The sequence below is a fragment of the Trichosurus vulpecula genome, chromosome 8, assembly GCF_011100635.1.
Source record: "Trichosurus vulpecula isolate mTriVul1 chromosome 8, mTriVul1.pri, whole genome shotgun sequence".
Classification (NCBI taxonomy): domain Eukaryota; kingdom Metazoa; phylum Chordata; class Mammalia; order Diprotodontia; family Phalangeridae; genus Trichosurus; species Trichosurus vulpecula.
This window is the reverse complement of record NC_050580.1, coordinates 59,404,414-59,421,742: the sequence shown is the minus strand read 5'-3', so window position 1 is coordinate 59,421,742 and position 17,329 is coordinate 59,404,414. Positions and strand designations below refer to the sequence as shown.

The following is a 17,329-nucleotide window of genomic DNA, read 5'->3' as shown; positions in this document are numbered from 1 at the left end:
CCACAAGTTAACAAGCATCTATTAAGTGCTTGCTGTGTTCCAGGCACCGTGCTAAGTGCTGGGGATACTAAAAAAAATGTGCTGGGGATATAAAGTAAACCCCAGTCCCTGCTTTCAAGGAGCTCACAGTCTAATGGGAGAGAAAACATGTAAACAGCTATATACAAAAAGGTCTATACAACAGGATAAATTGGAGATATTCAAAGACAGAAGAAAAGGATATTTTGCAGAAGGTGGGATTTTATCTAGGGCTTAAAGGTTGCTAGAGGGGCCAGGAGATAGAGATGAAGAGAGGCTGAATTCCAGGCATGGGAGCAGCCAGTGAAAATCCACAGTTGAGAAATAGAGCTCCTTGTGGGAGGAATGTTAAGGAGGCCATTGGTGACCAGGGGTGGGGTACAGTGAATAGAGCACTAGGCTCAGCACAGCCTCACACGGCAGCTGTGTGAGCCTGACCAAATCACTTAACCTCCATCTCCCTCAACTTCCTCACCTTTAAAATGGGGATAATGATAGTGCCTACCCCCAGGGTTGCTACAAGGATCCAATGAGATCATATTTTTTTAAAGCTCTAACACAGTCCCTGGCACATAGAAGGCACTTGATAAATGCTTATTTCCTCCCGACCCACTTTACCAGATTGCAGAGTATGAGAGAGTGAGAATGTACTCCCAAGTGAAAATCTGCTCAAACCCAGCCAACACAGCTCTCTATGAGGTGGTAGAGAAAGGAGTAGCGGTTAACCAAAGGTCTGGTTAATGTGAACCAGGCAATTTGCAGGGAGACAGCAAGATGGGTCTCACCCAGTATAGTTGATTCATTTGTCTATTCATTCAATAAGGATTTATAAAACGCTTGCATTGCCAAGGTTCCTGTGGGAATCATGGAGATGAATAAGACCTGGTCCCTATTTTCATGGACCTTAGACTCTAGAAAGGTAGGTGAGGTCTATACACTTCCTTCAGGGATCTGTAATTTGTTCCATATGGGTACTTCTCCCACTATTGTAGATTACAACCAGGGTTGTGCTGGTAAATGTTTAACAATTATCTCTCCAAAAAGAAAAAAAAAATACAGCACACATTTAAGTTTAATCTGCAACACTTTTTTTCTCCATCACTTGCTTTAATCTAGACAATCCACGAAACAATAAATCAAGCTCTGATTTGTGTTTCCTTCTCTAACTCATTTTACAGATGAAGAAACTGAGGCAAACAGGGTTAAGTGACTTGCCCAGGGTCACACAGCTACTAAGTGTCTGAGGCTGGATTTGCACTCAAAAGATGAGTTTTTCTGCCTCCAAACCCAGTGCTCTATCCACTGAAACATCTAGCTACCCTTGCAGAGTACTTAGGGACCCACATTGGTAGAAGGACCACCCTTGTGTAGAATTTCTGATACCAATGCAATAACAGGTTCAAAATCTCCTACCCCCCCAACCCCCTCCCCAAAGTGTAATATTCTTTTAAAATTATCTAATCTTCCTGATCCATTGGAGACTGTGTGGCATAGTTGAGAGAGTACACGGAGTCAAAAAGACCTCTGTTTATATATTACCTCTAATTTTTATTAGCTGTGCAACCCTGGGCAAGCAATTTAACCTCTCTGAGCCTTGGGTCCCTCATCTGCAAAATGAGGGGAGTTGGATTTAATTGCTTCAAATGTTCTGCCTTTGGGTCTAAGATCCTATGATCTCCATACCCACCTAACCATCCCAAAATCATAAGATTAAAACGATTCAAAGAAGCACCAATTCTGTCATGTATTCACCCACTGCAAACTCCCTCTGTCTTGGGATCTTCATCATATGTCACTAAGTGAAGCTCTTCCTCCCACATATTTCAATCCATTTTCCATTGGTCTGGCCACAAAAGAGATGAGTAGTAAGTGGTTGACACAACCATCTTAAGTAGCCCAACCAGCTGTCTCACCCTCCAAGGAACACATCCATCAGAGCTCTTCTAGCCTTGCTGTGGATTGGAATCTTTCCCTTGTTCACAGGGTAGATCAATTTTTTGTGTGTTTCAGGAGAAAGCTATACTTCTTTGGAGGGTTTTCACCCACTTCCTTCTATCCTTCTCCCTGACATTTAAAGAAGGCATCCATTTCTTGGTTTCTGGTTCCCTTGTCAACCACCACTGGTCCTATCATTTTTTTTTGTTCTGCTAGAATTTGCACCTTTTAACGCCATAATAGTTCCTTCCACAGCACCATGCTGCCTTGGGTTTCGGGAACTATACGTGACTAGTACGGAATGTGGTCAAAAGGATGTGATTCATCCTAGATCTGAACTTTCACCTCTGGCCTGAGAATAGACTTTTCAAATGAGTTCTTTCCAACAGGGGTTCATTTCTTCTTATTATGAATTTATGGCACATGTGTTGTGAATCAGTCGGGCTTCTACCCCACTCCCTGGGCCTCTAACCCAGAACCAGAGAACTCTGATTAGAATCATAGCTCTAATAATTATCCACTGTGTGCCCATGGGCACAGTATCCTCAGTAGGGTAATAATCCTCATTATCCTCATTTGCAAAATGGTGTTGGACCAGATGACCTCCAAGCTCACTCCTGCTTCTATAGTGATGATCCTATGGTCTCCCCACCCCCACACATTTTCCCCCCACTCAAGACAGATAGACAATCTCTGGGTAAAGAAATCTTCAGCCTCTCTTGATAATAATAGAAACAATTGTGTAAGGGATGCCCTTTGGTGGCAACATGAGCTTTTTTCATTAGCGATAAAATCTCAATAACTTTTTGAAATTATAGTTGGTTTCCCGTCAGCTGTATGGGAAATGGTACCGGCCTCCTTCATATAACAATCCAAAGCCTGGCTGGCTCGAGCTTCCCCTTAAGTACTGGAATGTTATCAGTCTGGTATTTTTTGTTCCTGATCTAATCAGGGCAACATAGAAACTGCCATTTTTCATTTGTTAGGGGCCCGTTGATCCCATTCTGTGTTTATTTGTTTCAAGTAAAAAATATGATTTCTATTGCATACATCTATCCTTTCGAGTACTTTTTTCTGTTTGAGATCAAATCACAGTTGTAAGGAGCTCAGTCATTAGTTATCTCTACTAGATTCTGAGGCCTACACTTTATTTCCGCTCTTAGAAAATTGCCATCCTTTGAGCTCTCATAACGATCAATTGCACTGAAACTGCTATATGCTTGGGTATTAATTTATTTCACAGTTTCCTTTGCAGATGTAATCAGAGTCCCCTATCACATATCCATTTCTTCTTTTTTATTATATTCCTTTGCCTCTGCTTTTCTGCCATCATTTACCTAAGAATGACAGGTGGAGCTTCCTTGCATTCTGTATCGGTGACTTATGGCCTACCTTGACTTTCTCCATTGCCGTATTTTAGTGAGATATTATTTTAGAAATGTAATCTTAGTTATTTATAACTGGGGTGTTTGTTATATTGGCGAATTTACTAAATGACACTTTGGTTTCAGGGACATTTTTTTAAAGGGGGATAAAAAAGCCCCACTTCTGCTCACCATTGGGTGTTTTAAAAATATCTTCTTAACATGAAGGAAACACTCAGAGAGATTAGTAATTCATTTTTCTGATTTCTTAGTGTTTGGGACTTCCATTTGCATCATTTTTGTAAGCAATCAAGCTGAGGTATTTAATAACGTGTTGTTAGTGTAAATGAGCTTTGCCTGGTTATTTATTTGAATATTTACCAGGTGACTTATGGTGCTTTACATATTAGAATTGGTTTGTCAACAATTAACATTCTCGGCTTTTATATAACCCATACTTCAGGTAATAGCAGATTATTAAACTGCAACCAGTGTGTTAGAAATCTGCCGACTGGTAATAAAATTCCTATGTATAACAGCAGCTGAGAAATACTGCTGTGTATTTATGCATAGATAGCAAGATAGATGGGCCCAAACCACAAAGAAGGTCTTGAAATGCAGTATGAGACCAGCAGGTGGTGCTGCTTTTCTAGAAATAAAATCATCTGCCGAAATGGATCCCAGGGTCTTAACCTGGCCCACCACTTTCTCTTTTATTTCTTTTCTAGGGTTTTTGTTGTTGATTTCTTTGCTTTGAGACATTTATTTCAGTTTTAAAAGAAACAATTTAACAAATAATGAAATATCACAACTTATGTTTCCCTCTAAATTAACTTGTTGGATTTTTTTTTATTTTGTACTTGAAAGAAATTAAATATTCAACAAAACAGATCATATGTAAAGTAGATCTTTAGAAAGGATATCATCCACAGACGGTGGACAATTGGGTGAGCTCCTTTGCCTGACAGTGAGCCAGCTACCCCAACTTTTGTCTAGAATCTATCAAATACATTCCCTGTACTTTATACCATACTAAGATAATGAAAAAAAAAATGAAGGGTGCATTTTTTTTTTAACAAAGTGAAGCTGCATGCTGGCTTAATGTGTTTTTTCAAATATATCTTCAATAAAGGACCCCTCTTTTAGAAACCTTCTGGGATCCACCTCACTAAACAGCGAGTAGCATTCTGTTGGATAAGAGCTTGAGGTTTTTGACTGAAAGGTCTACTATGTATTTTGAGACCGAATCTCTCTTAACACAATTCTAAGAAGGGTGATTAATAAGATATCCAGTCACCAGTTTCTCTGCTTCTGTAATATCTTGTAGGGAAAGCAAGTGATCCACAGGTTTCATTTTGTTTGTTTGTTTTGTCTTTTTAACCGTGTTTTCCCAACATTGTGACATTATGAAAGTTTTCATTTTTCATTCTTCCTTTTCCTAAAGGTGCAGACAGATAAGAAAAGCTCCCACCCCAAACGGCATGCACAGTTTGACACTCAAGGTAGAGTTTTGTGCCTAGGAAGGTGGGAGAATGGACTAAAGGAAGATTTAAAAGTTGTAATAGGGGAAAAAATTGGAACCTTTCTCAAAGATTTTTTTTCCATGTCAAAAGGATTCCATTTAAGAAATATTTATTACATGTCTACTGTCTTCAAGATACTATGCTAGGTATTAAGCATCCAAAGACAAAAAGTTTCCTGCCCTCCAGGAATTGTGGGGGAGGGGCAATAATATAATTACCATGACTTTACATAGTACTTTAAGGTTTTCTTTTCTTTCTTTCTTCTTTGAGGCAATCAAGTGACTTGCCCTGGGTCACACAAAGTATGTGTCTGAGGCAGGATTTGAACTCAAGTTCTCCTGACTCCAGGGCCAGTGCTCTGTGTATGCACTGCACCACCTAGCTGCTCAGAGTTGAAGGATTTCAGTGTTCTTTACCTTTGTGGATTCATTTGCTCTCACCGTCAACCAAGGAGATAGATTATATCGCCATCTCCATTTTACAGATAATAAAATTAAGACAGACAAATGTTAAGTGACTTGCCCAGGGTCACACACAGCTAGTAAGTGTCTGAGGCAGGATTTGAACTCAGGTCTTCCTAACTCCAAGCCCTGCACTCTATCCATTGTCACCTAGTGGCCCTTCAAGTATAAAAGTAGTATCAATTAATACAAACCAATTTCAAGAAGGATGGAGTATTAATAACTGGGCTGGGGATGGTGGTGGAGGGGACTCTGAAAAGGCTTTCTATAGGAGGTAGCTGAGAATGCCAACAGGTGGACATGAGGAAAGGGACACCATTCCAGATAAGGGGAATCACTTGCACAGAAAAACAGAGGGGGAAGAAAGAAGGTCATGTAACAACTAGCAAGTCAGGAAGGGTATCACCAATACAAGTTGGTTTTTTTCTTCCAAAAGGACTTTTCAAATTAAAAAAAAAACACTCATAAATGAAATTATTTCAATTTAAAATCATTACTTAAAAAAATGATCAAGTAAATGGTTATTGAATCTTTTACATCCTTGAAGGGATACTTTTAACATGTGGGATTAAGGATTAAGATGACACACTTTACCTTTCTTTTATTAAAAATAACTTCTCCTCCCCGCTTACGTGGGTTTGAACAGAAGCCTAAAATGTTAGTAATTCTGGAAAATGAAGGCCTAGAGAATTGGGAAAAATGTTTCCTTCTCCATTAATCCATTTGAAAGTGTCTTATGTTGAAAATTATATTTTTAAAAAAGATTTCCATTGAATGGAATCAGTTTGCATTGGAAAATCAAATTGTGGTTGGCTTTCCTTGAGTTTCTGCCTCTCATGGAGGGCAGAATCAAGTCCAGTAGTAGAAGAAAGAATATAATTGCTTCTGGAGTCAAGATTGACATTATAGAGCACAACTGTGAGGAATCTGCTGTACAGACTTCATAGGACCCCTGTCTAAGGCATTAAATAACTTGATTTTCCTGTCAAATGTACTCCCCTGAATGAAAAGGAGATGTCCAAAGGAATAGGACAATTGCCGAAAGAGTCAGTCTTTATCTCTCCCTCTCTCTCTCTTTCTCTCTCTGTATATATGTGTGTGTGTGTGTGTGTGTGTGTGTGTGTGTGTAGGTATATGTATAATTGTTCAGGGCTTACTTGCATGAATGTGTCTTATCTTAGTTCCAAATAACTTTGGGGCAGCTAAGGGAAAGCATCTGACTACTGAGTTTAAAGGGCTCTTAAAAGTGTGTTTGTTTGTGTGTTTGTTTTCCCCAAGATGTCATCCTCAGTAATTCTTAGGAATTCTAGTAGGCATATATACAACTCGTTCTCTGAGAGGGTTGGGGGCATAACTTTCAATAGCTCTCCTCTGACTGCCTACAGAAGAAAGTCCAAACTCCTTGGAGTCTTCAAGGACCTTCATCATGTGGCCACATCTATCTTTGCAAAGTTGTCTCCCACTATTACCCCCTCCCCCCTCCACTCGCCTCTAACTGGTCTGGCCACAGTGGTTTACTCACTCCTCAATCTTTCGGTCCTCTGAGTCTTCCTACCCTTCCCCCTTCCCCTGGAATGCCTTCCGTGATCTTCTCCCTCCATATTCAAGGTAGCCACTCCTTCAAGACCCAGCTTTAGTCTCCTTCTCGATGGAGCTTTCTCAGTCCTCAATTCCTAGCATCCTCTCCTTAACTTTGAACCCTAAGGATTGACAATATTTACTTTGTAAATAATCATATCCTGCCTTGTGGACAACTGTTATGTTGCTTTTTTATTCTTGCACAATTATTTAACTTTTTATAGTTTTATGTTTGATCTCACCTAATTTATAAGCTCTGAGTAGACAGGACCTATAGGTCTCTGTATTCAGATCAGAGTCTAGTACCATATAGTGCACTTAGTATATGTTCATCAGGTAGGTATTTCGTAAGGAAAGCAGCTAGGTGATATAATGGAAAACCTGAGTTCAAATACTAGCTGTGTGACCCTGGGTAAGTCACGTAACCACTTTCAATCTCAGCTTCTTCATCAGCAAAATAATTCAATTAAATACATAAATTAAAAAATAAAATAATTGTAAAATAGAATACTAGAGCCCCACCTCCCAGGGTTATTGTGATGATCAAATGGGATAATATTTGTAAAACACTTAGCACAGTACCAGGCACATAGTAAGTACTATATAAATGTTGGCTGACATCATCACCATCATTATTATTAGATAAACCTAAAATCAGAGGGATATCTGGGTAGTAATATGAAAACCACCAGCTTCTAGAAGGGATTCTTAGGTATCCTCCTGATAAGCCATCATATTTCTAAAGTAACAGGAAAGCCTCACAGCAGTCATTCAGGAAATATTTATTGAGTGCCTACTGTATGCACAGCATTGTGCCCAGTTTTTGCCAGGAAGAATACGAAGAAACCAAAGAATCGGCCCTGGAGCTTATAAACACCAGATAGTGACAAAAAATACTTAGGATTCATAAGTAATAACTGAGTGATCCATTCAGTGAATTGCCAAAGGCTGTTGGGTGGATGCTGTGAGGAGAGGTCTGGACCTGGACTTAGGAAGAACAGGGCCTACTAGCTCTGTGACCCTGGGTGAGGCACATAACTGCTCTTCATCCTCAATTTGCCCACCTGTAGAGTGGGAATGATAATGCTTACCTCACTGGGTTGTGATAAGGATCCAATGAGATAATATAAAAATATATATTATATATATTAAATATATATTATATATGCATAAATATGTATAACTAGTATTACTATTATCAAAGGAGAGAGAATCCTCTGGACTGAGGAATGTTTCCAAAAAGAAACAGAACTTGAGCAATGGTGGGATAATGACTATTGTTTGGATAGGCAGAGAGGCTGAGGAAATCCCTTCCTGACTATTGGTAATAATGCCACTGCAAGACATCTCTGGGGTCTGCAATATGGCTGTTGTTTTTCGTACTCTCTCAGTTCCCACATGGTCATTGCTGTATACCACACCCTATCCTGATCCTGAAAAAAGAAAGAAAAAGAAAAAGACAGAAAGAAAAAAAGAAATCCTCATCTCTATTAAGGAAGACCAATTTCCTGTTGTTGAGAGGGGACACCGGTGTTTTACCAGTTTTCCATCTGATTTTCATTTGGTTTTGCTCTAAATGGTCCCAGCTCTTGCCAGTGGGGCCCAGCTTAAACTCTCCTCATCTTTTTTTTTTTCCTTTTTATCACACTTGGCAAAACCTAATTTTTTTGACCTGAGTGATACATTGGGGCCATATGATATGGGAAAGGAGGTGATGGTCAGATTAGCCCAAATGAGTGTATATTTGTTAAACATTTCCTCCAACAGTCTGCTCTAATGGCTGGACAAAAAACCCAAGGAGTGTTGTAAATTGGAGGGTAGCAGCGGAGGAAGATGGGAATGGGAATGATATTATGGAGAAAGACTAAGGGTGACTAAACCATGCCATTAGCTTAGAAAAATCCCAAATTAGATTCTGTTGTTTGTTTGGGATTTCATTTTTTTTCTTTTTTAGTGTAGAGAAGAACAGAGCCCAGAGGTGAGCAACAACATAAATTGGATCCAGCTTCTTAAAGTGGTTTGTGTCCGAGTATAGGCTGTTATAGAATAGATGCAGGAATTCCAAAATTCAAGGACGTCTTTAGGTGATTTGCCCTTAAGAAACAGGCTAAGGGTTATGGTTAATGTGATGCTGCTATCTGGACAGGTGAATGGGGTTCAGTATTTTCAAGTTGCCAGGCAATCTACTCCTTAACCAGTCACATGGTATACATCTAATGTTTTCCAAAAGCCCACATACTTTAACTCTATCTCAGTTGTAAAGGAAGTATCTGTCCCAGTATCTTGAATAATAATAACAGGAATGAGAGCTAGCATTTCTATAACACTTTATGGTTTACAAGGTGCCTTATTAATATTACTCCATTTGATCCTCACAACAACCCTGGGAGGTAGGGGCTATTATTATTCTCATTTCATGGTTGAGAAAAAGGAGGCAGATAGAGGTTAAGTGACTTGTCCAGGGTCACACAGCTAGCAGGTGTCTGAGGCCACATTGGAACTCGGGTCTTTCTGACTCCAAGTCCAGACGTCTATCCACTGTACTACCTCCCTACTGTCTTTCCCGTTCACGTAGAGCTTGGTGGCATTTCAAAGGTTCAGGACAGTATAGAGTCTGTGCATGAGGTTGTAGCAATGAGATTCAGGGTGGGAAACAGCAATAAAGAAAGGACAAGCATTGTTAATTTTCAAAAAATAGTAATATCAGAAATGATGGCCTATGAAGTAGGAAAGTCGGGTTGACAAGTTTTAGCAAATCATTTACTTGATATTCAGTTGGGTTTCTGGGACTCCCACACAGAGGATAATCAAAAGGAAAAGACAGCCCTGATTTAAAAAAAATAACAAACTTGGGCAAAAATCCTATTCAAAGTTCCATTGGCCTGAAGATTCGGTGCAGGACATGGAATAGAGTGACTTCATGATGTCTTCTATGACAATTCATGCCCACAGATGATATCTATGCTCAAATCCCCAAGGTGGATAAAAATGTAAACCTTACAAATGCCCATTGTGCTCTCTCTTAAACTCCCAGTTTTTCCACACACCCTACCTAGGGTTTCTGACCATTCATATATGCAAATGAAAACATTTTCTCATCAAGGTTTCCTTTAATGATTCAGTTCCACAGTAGGTACCTCTGTTTTCCTTCTTCTCACTTTTTTTCACCCCTTGAAGTCCAGTTTCTCACCCTTCTCTCTTATGATGCTGCCACCATTCCAGTACAGGTCTTCATCACCACCTGCCTGGTCTAGTGCAATAGCCTACTGGGGCATCTGCCTGCCTCAAGTTGTTCCCCAGGCCAATTCATCCCTCATTCAGCCACTGAAATTATTTTCCTAAAGTACAGGTTTGACCATGCCATCTCCCTACTCAGTAGACTCCAGGGCCTCCCTATTGACTCCAGGATCAAATGCAAAATGCCCTTTTTGGTATTCAAAACCCCATTTAGCTACATCTCCAACCTTCTTACAAGTTATTCCCAGTGACACCGGCCTCCTGACTGTTCTAAGAAAAAGACACTCTCTCAACTCAAGGCATTTTCTTTGGTTATATTCCCCATGTGTGGAATGATCTCCCTCCTCATCTCTGCCTATAGGCTTTCTTGGCTTCTTCTGAGTCCCTGCTAAAACCACATCTTCTACAGGAAGCCTTTCCCAGCCTCTCTTAATACCATGGCCTTCCTTCTATTAATTATATGCTATTTATTCTGTATATACTTTGTTTACGTTTTTATTTGTTGTCTTCCCCACTAGATTGTCAGCATCTTGGCGATAGGTGGGTTTTTTGCCCCTTTTTAAATCCCCAGCACTTAACACAGTTCCTGAAACATAATAAGCATTTAATAAATATTGTCTGATTGATTTTAGGATATGCTTACTATGTTCAAGGCTTTGGTCATACGAGGATAAAAAAATGATGGTCCTCATTTTAAGAAGCTTACAATCTAATGGGGAGGGGATAGAATGTCATACTGAGGAGAATCTGATAGGAAAGAAGGAAAGAAGGAAGGAAGAAAGAAAGAAAGAATGAAAGAAAGAGAGAAAGAAAGGAAAAAAGAAATGAAGAGAAAGAAAGGAAAGAAGGAAGGAAGGAAGGAAGGAAGGAAGGAAGGAAGGAAGGAAGGAAGGAAGGAAGGAAGAAAGAGAAAGAAAGGGAGGATAGAAGGAAGGAAGGGAGGGAAGGATTTATTGAATGTGCTGGGAATTGTTCTAAGCACTTTACCCAAATTATCTCATTGATCCTCAGAACAACCCCAGGAGGTAGGAAAATGATTTTATAGTTCAGGTAATTGAGACAAGTCCAGAGTCACACGGCTAGTAGGTTTCTGAGGCCACCTACTGAGACAAGACTTTCTCAGGGTCATATTGCAAAGAAGTGTACGAGGCTGGATTGAAACTCAGGTCTTCTCACTCTAGGTGCAGCACTCTATCAAGTGTGCTACCTATCTATTTGATAGGGACAAAAAAGATGCAGGAAAATGATTCTTGGGAATATGGACAATGGAATGATCCCTTTCATTTTGGGGTAGAGGGGCTGGGGCAAGTGGAAGTTGTCATATGTGCTCCCCCATCCAGTGACTGCTAGATGCCTCTTGTTTTATTTTTTAAATGCATCTGTCAGTCAATTGGGGGACTTGCAATGGTATGTGTACATACAGGCTCACATGTGTGTGTTTCTATACATTTACATACTTGTATATGTGTGTTTATATAGAATATACACATGTATATATGTGGGTGTATGTATGTATATGTATGTACAAGTAACCCCTGAGTTTATTGATTTAGAGATCTCCCAGTGTGGAAACTTCTTGCTGTCACAGATTGGCAACTTATTTGTAATTTATAACCTTGGAGAACTACCTGGGGCAATTATATATACACTTACACACAGAAATGTATAAAGCATAAACATCTAATGTAACTTCTCGATAAGGGTGTGATGGAGGACAGGACTAAAATTTACCTTTTATAAATCAATAATATTATCTGATTTTCCCCCTTTGTGAAGCTCTTATGTTTTAGGGAAATGTGATTTGCCTCACAGTATATTCAAACTCATTTGACAATCAGCTATATAGTTAGAGTTTCTTATGTGTAATTACATGAAAATATTTTTCAACAAATAGAGGTCATTTTGTATTACATGCCTATGTAGAAAATTATATTCTTTCCATTCACAACGACCATTTCTGATGCATCCTTCAGTGTGAAAAAAAATAATAAGCTTTTATCTATCAGGCATCATTGCCTTGTAGTATGCAGTCAATGACTTCATTACATGCATTGTAGAGGTGGGGGGAATTGAGTGATAATTATAAATTCATAAATACATAATTCATAAGTAAAATGATTTTTAAAGCAATGAATATAGAATTATATGTTTCTTAGAGAAAATAACAGAGATGTCCTGATTAAGCCCATATCCTGGCATATGTTAAATTCCAGCCAAACTGATGAGGTACATTTTCTTTTCTGAAACCACCTTTGATAAGAAATACATTACAAACTCATCAGTTTGGTTTCCTGTTAACAAAGAGACAGCAGCCGTCTGGATCATTCTGGATCCGCAGTGAAACTGCCACACCATGTATCCTCCAACTAAAGCTGTGTACGTCTGACAAGGGGCAGATGAATCCAGGAGTTATTGTGCAGGGGCTTAAATCTATGCGGCAGCTGACGGTTGAAATAATCATCTATGTATCGCTCTGAGCAAGCTGCGGAAAGGTTGAAGCTGTATATTTTCAACATATCGAGTCTAATGGCTAATCTGTTGTCTTGTACAGGGTGCTGGGTGGACATGTACCAAATGCTGACAGTTCCGAGGAATTGCTTCTGGTAGATATCGTTTACCTGAGTCTTGGAGTGCTGGGTAGTCAAACAACCAGCTTAGGTGGCACAAAAAAAAATCCATCTTTGCTCAGATCCCAAGACCCAAAGGATCTATCAGCACCAGTAGCAGAGGGATTGTTAGCCTTGGGTAATAACACCAGGTCAGGAGACACTCTACCCAGCCATCTGGCCTCCTTAACTTTTATTCTCTGACTTCAAATGTTTCTCCATTGGAGACAGGAGAACATTCTCCTTGAGGATAAGTGGGAAATAGCTTAGGGAGTTATGGGAAGCTGGCAGAGATGAAGTAAAGAGAAAAAGAGAAGACTGTTGGAAATGAGGCCGAAAATGTTTCATCTCATTCCTGGAGCACTCAATCTTTGACGAGCTTCTTAGAGACCATCAGTCTCTCCAGAATTAGGGGGAGATATGTACATGGAGAAGTCAGAAGACTGGTTGGAGGCAGAGAGGGATTAGAGAGAAGTCGAACATATGTGATCACAAAGGTTCCATTTTGATGTTCTTTGAACATAGATATTTTTAAGTCTCTTTCCAATTCCCTTCTCCCTTCTTATTCCTCGGGGACTGTGGACGTATAGACATTCTAAAGCTACTCCTGTCCCCTTTATTTGAATTGGATTAAATTCTTTCAATCCTTGGCCTAAGAATGCAATGAATGGCCCAATGAATAATAATACTTCCTTGAGGTATCTCTTTTGAAAACACAGTATCTTGTACATTAACAGATACTTAACAAATATTTGTCAATTGATTGATTGAAAGCATATTTCATGAGAGGGAAGAAAAATCACCAACATTCCAATGGTAGACTGGGAAAGAAAGACAGGGGCAATGCATTCTTCAAACAGGTTGTTCTTTAGAGTGGTGTGACTTATTTAGGTTAATTTGATTGAATCAGATGTAATGCAAATTTATATCAATCTTGAAATTGAAGAAATGGGACTCCAGTTGGATTTTAGTCACTTATTTTCTTACCAGGATGCAGAATGTGAGAGTTATAGTGAGGAACTTCAACCAGTATGACTACAATAACAAATCAATCCATATTCTATAGTCCAAATAGCCTTCCCACATTGTATTCTAGGCTGAATGGCCTTCTGATCATATATTTGTAATTTTTTTCTTCCTCTTACACAGGAACTGGATTATTTCATTATTTTGTGTTGTTGAATTTGAACTTAAAAAATTTCAGTCACCTAATTAAGGAAAAAAGCTACTAATATACTCTATTAAAAGGACCAGAATTGAAGAATACCTTGAAGAACCAAGTTGTATTAACTGAGGTAGTGCATTTGCACACACTAGAGGTAGTAGGACTAGCATTTTTATTTCAAAGTAAAATTATAACGCCATCTTGTCTTTTTTTGTATTTAAAGTCCATTTATATAGATATGAGAAGTCATAGTAAATTTATTTTTTAAAAATTTAAAATTATTTTAAAATTCTTTCATCTGTTGACTTACCTGGTCCTTTATAACTTATAATTTGATCCTTATAGTTCTTTTCTCTACTCTCATATCAATTTCAATCCAGAAATGGAAAATACCCAACAAGCCTCCCCTCCTCAGCTAGCACATCCTACTCCTTCTGTGTTCATAGCAGATACCGCCGGTATATTGGAGAGGCACCATGATATGAGGGGAAGAGTGCTAGATTTAGAATCAGAGAACCTGAGCTGGAACAAGTTATTTACTTATCTCGACTTAAATTTCTTCCTCCGTGAATTGAGAGTATTAGACTAGATGGTCCCTAAGTTCTCTTCTGGCTCCAAATATATGGTTCTGTGAACCTAGTCTGGCATGTTCCTGAAATCCCAAAGATTTACATTTGTCAACAATATTTCTCCTTACATTTCTCATTCCATTGGTAGGATTCTTTGCAATATCACCTAGGCTTGCCAAACTATCCCTTCTTTCTTTCTCAAACTACATCTTGCCTCTCTTCTTGGAGCCCATTATCAAGATCAAAAAGATCTTAGAGCCATTCAGTGAGGGTCTTTTCTGGGATGTTAACAAGCCTGGCTTCTCCTTGAAACCTCCTGGCACTCTCTGTGGCAGAGGAGAGTCACCAAACTGGTCAACAAAGATTGATAAGTATCTTGTTAGAAATTCTGGTCCCACTGGACCTCAACCCCTTTACTCTAGATGTCATGGATCCATTTACTTCACTGATAGGCATGTGTTATTTCTACAAGAGAGTTTATCTTGAATAGCTAATCATGTACCCATAGGCAAAGATGATGCTATTCATCTTCTAGTTAGATGCACTGGGTCAGTGTTTTGAGTTTTGTTTTGATTCTTTAATAGAAGAGCTACCCATTTTTCCTTACCCAGCCCCTCCTAAAATTCTGAGACTACATGGCCAGAGTTTAAGGGCAAATTGTTTGGTTATGAAAGTGAATCCTCTCCTTGCTCACCTGTTATCTCATTAAAACATATTCTTAAGATCATAAAATACATCCATATTCTACTGATATTTGCTTTTACATATCGAAGTCATCTTGACCATCACTCTTAATTGTCTCAAGAACAATAGGTATAAGCCATCTTTTGCAGGTTAGGCAACTATATCAAGACAAAGGCTCCTCTCTCAGACCTTCTCAAGAAGTAAAAGCTTCACATGGGCTGATGACCTAGAATTTGATAATAATTTCCTGTGAACATAATTTTTAATAAGTTTCAAAAAATAAAGACTCTTCCTGTGGAAATGTGTGTGTATGTGTGGGTGTGTGTGGGTGTATGTGGGTGTGTGTATGTACACTGACCGTGAGAGCAGATATGTATATTTTGGGAGAAACTCCTCCTTGAAAATGACCATCTTGGTGAATAATCATTCCGCAGATGACAAAAGACTTTCCAGGAAGGTGTTGGAAGAAAAAAATCTGCAATTCTCCAGTTTTAATCCAAAACTCTGATTCTACTTCATGTTAAAGTTGGTTTGAAACATTTTAAATAACAGCAACAAATGCTAAGCATTAATTTCCCTTTTTTTTCCTTATTGTTTGGCAGTTAAGGATGAAGCCAAATCACGTTACCCCAAACGCGCATTTGAGCTCCAGAACGCAACTTCAAAATCACATCTTGTGGCCAAGCCAGGTGAAGGAGTACCAGAACCTGTCCCCAATGTTAATTGACAGTAAAGAGAGTCTATTCCACCTAGCACCTCTGGCAATTGTACTGTTACCTTCTGAGTTCAGTTGAGCAAGGGAAATCTACCTCCTATCCACTGTAGCATGCATTCAGCTTGCCTATAAAATACTGATACCATCCCCCAGTACTGGGGCTGGCCCAAGGTTACCATAGCTGCTTCTTCTTGCTAGATGCCTAGACAATCAAACCACTTTGCATGACTTTTACTCTGAGTGTTTTCAGTGTGAAAATGACATTACTAATGACCTGTTAAGTGCTTGCAGATGTGGGTTGCTCCAGATGTGGTGATTAATAATGTAATGGAGATAGCTAGTCAAGTAATGTTTATGGGTGGTTTGTGTTTTATCATCTTCTGGGTTTTATTTCCTTTGAATCCTTTCTACTTCCAGCCAGCAGGACATAGCCTGCCCCTTTGGTCACCAGGCCACCATGTTCCTCACCCTTCTCAGGAAAAAAGGGGAGTAGGAGTGGGGAGTGTCTCTCGGGCTGGGGCTCAATTTAGGGTTCACCACACACTGACATTTGGATTTTGCTGAAACTCTGAAAGTTTTGACAGATGCCCTAGCATATTCCAAGCGCCCATAAAGAGGGCTTGGTAAACTGTGACAAGAGCAAGTATTTGTTAGCCTGGCTAAGGACAGAAAATGAAACAGAGTTCCACAAAAATCTAGCTTTAAAAAAAATATTAAAAAATCTTTTTGAAATAAGCCAAGATTTCTGGCCAATGTTTCTGGAAGACATTGCCTTTCTCTTGCTTGAAAGGAGAATGCTGATGAAAAGTCAAGCAAAATGTTGTTACAGATGTTCAGTTCTGCATTAAGGCAGTTAGAATTACCACCACATCTTAAATCAATTCACAGAATGTTGTCTGGAGGTTATGTCATTGAAATAATGAATCCTCTTTACTCAAGTATAAGCAAACATGTTAAAACATCATTGTAACTTTAAATTAAACTCCAGTGTAAACCAGAGGATCTGAAGCCTCATTAGACTTGCCTGACATTTTTCGGGTAACGAGTCTTCTCCAACTGTAAAACTGTTAGATTCGGTGCCTATTAGACAAGCGAGCTCTGGGATGTTACAACAACGCATTAAGTGTTATACTTAGAGATGTGCAAAAACAAGCTCTTGAATTTTATGAGGACTTGGAGGCTGGATGGAGTTCAGGTCCTATAAAAATTCCAGGTTGGATTCCTGAACTTGTTTGCAAATTTGAGAAACCGGGAAAAAGCAGCCTTGCTTAATATGACTGCCTCAGAATATGGTTCCCAAAGTGTGAAGGTGAATGAAAACAGTTAGAAACAGGGGCATATGATAATTAGCCAAAACAGCAGGTTAAATATGGGCCTCTAAAGTTAGGCTGTCATACTGTAGTAGCCCATTATTTGAATCCATTTGTCTTTCAAGAGAGTAAGTAAATTTAAGACTCCTTTTTAATTCAATTTT

At 39.1% G+C, this 17,329-nt stretch overlaps 1 protein-coding gene across 6 annotated transcripts in view; it reads left to right on the top strand.

Moving 5' to 3' along the window:
- KCNMA1 (potassium calcium-activated channel subfamily M alpha 1) overlaps nucleotides 1-17,329 on the top strand; it is a 901,346-nt gene that overhangs the window by 779,535 nt on the left and 104,482 nt on the right. For 3 of the 6 annotated variants that reach the window (XM_036736100.1, XM_036736098.1, XM_036736097.1), the window contains one exon: nucleotides 15,743-15,829. The exons of the other annotated variants lie outside the window; for them this stretch is intronic. In XM_036736100.1, coding sequence (XP_036591995.1) covers nucleotides 15,743-15,829 — 87 coding nt within the window. The remainder of the gene's footprint in view (nucleotides 1-15,742; nucleotides 15,830-17,329) is intronic. 6 annotated transcript variants of the gene reach the window in all.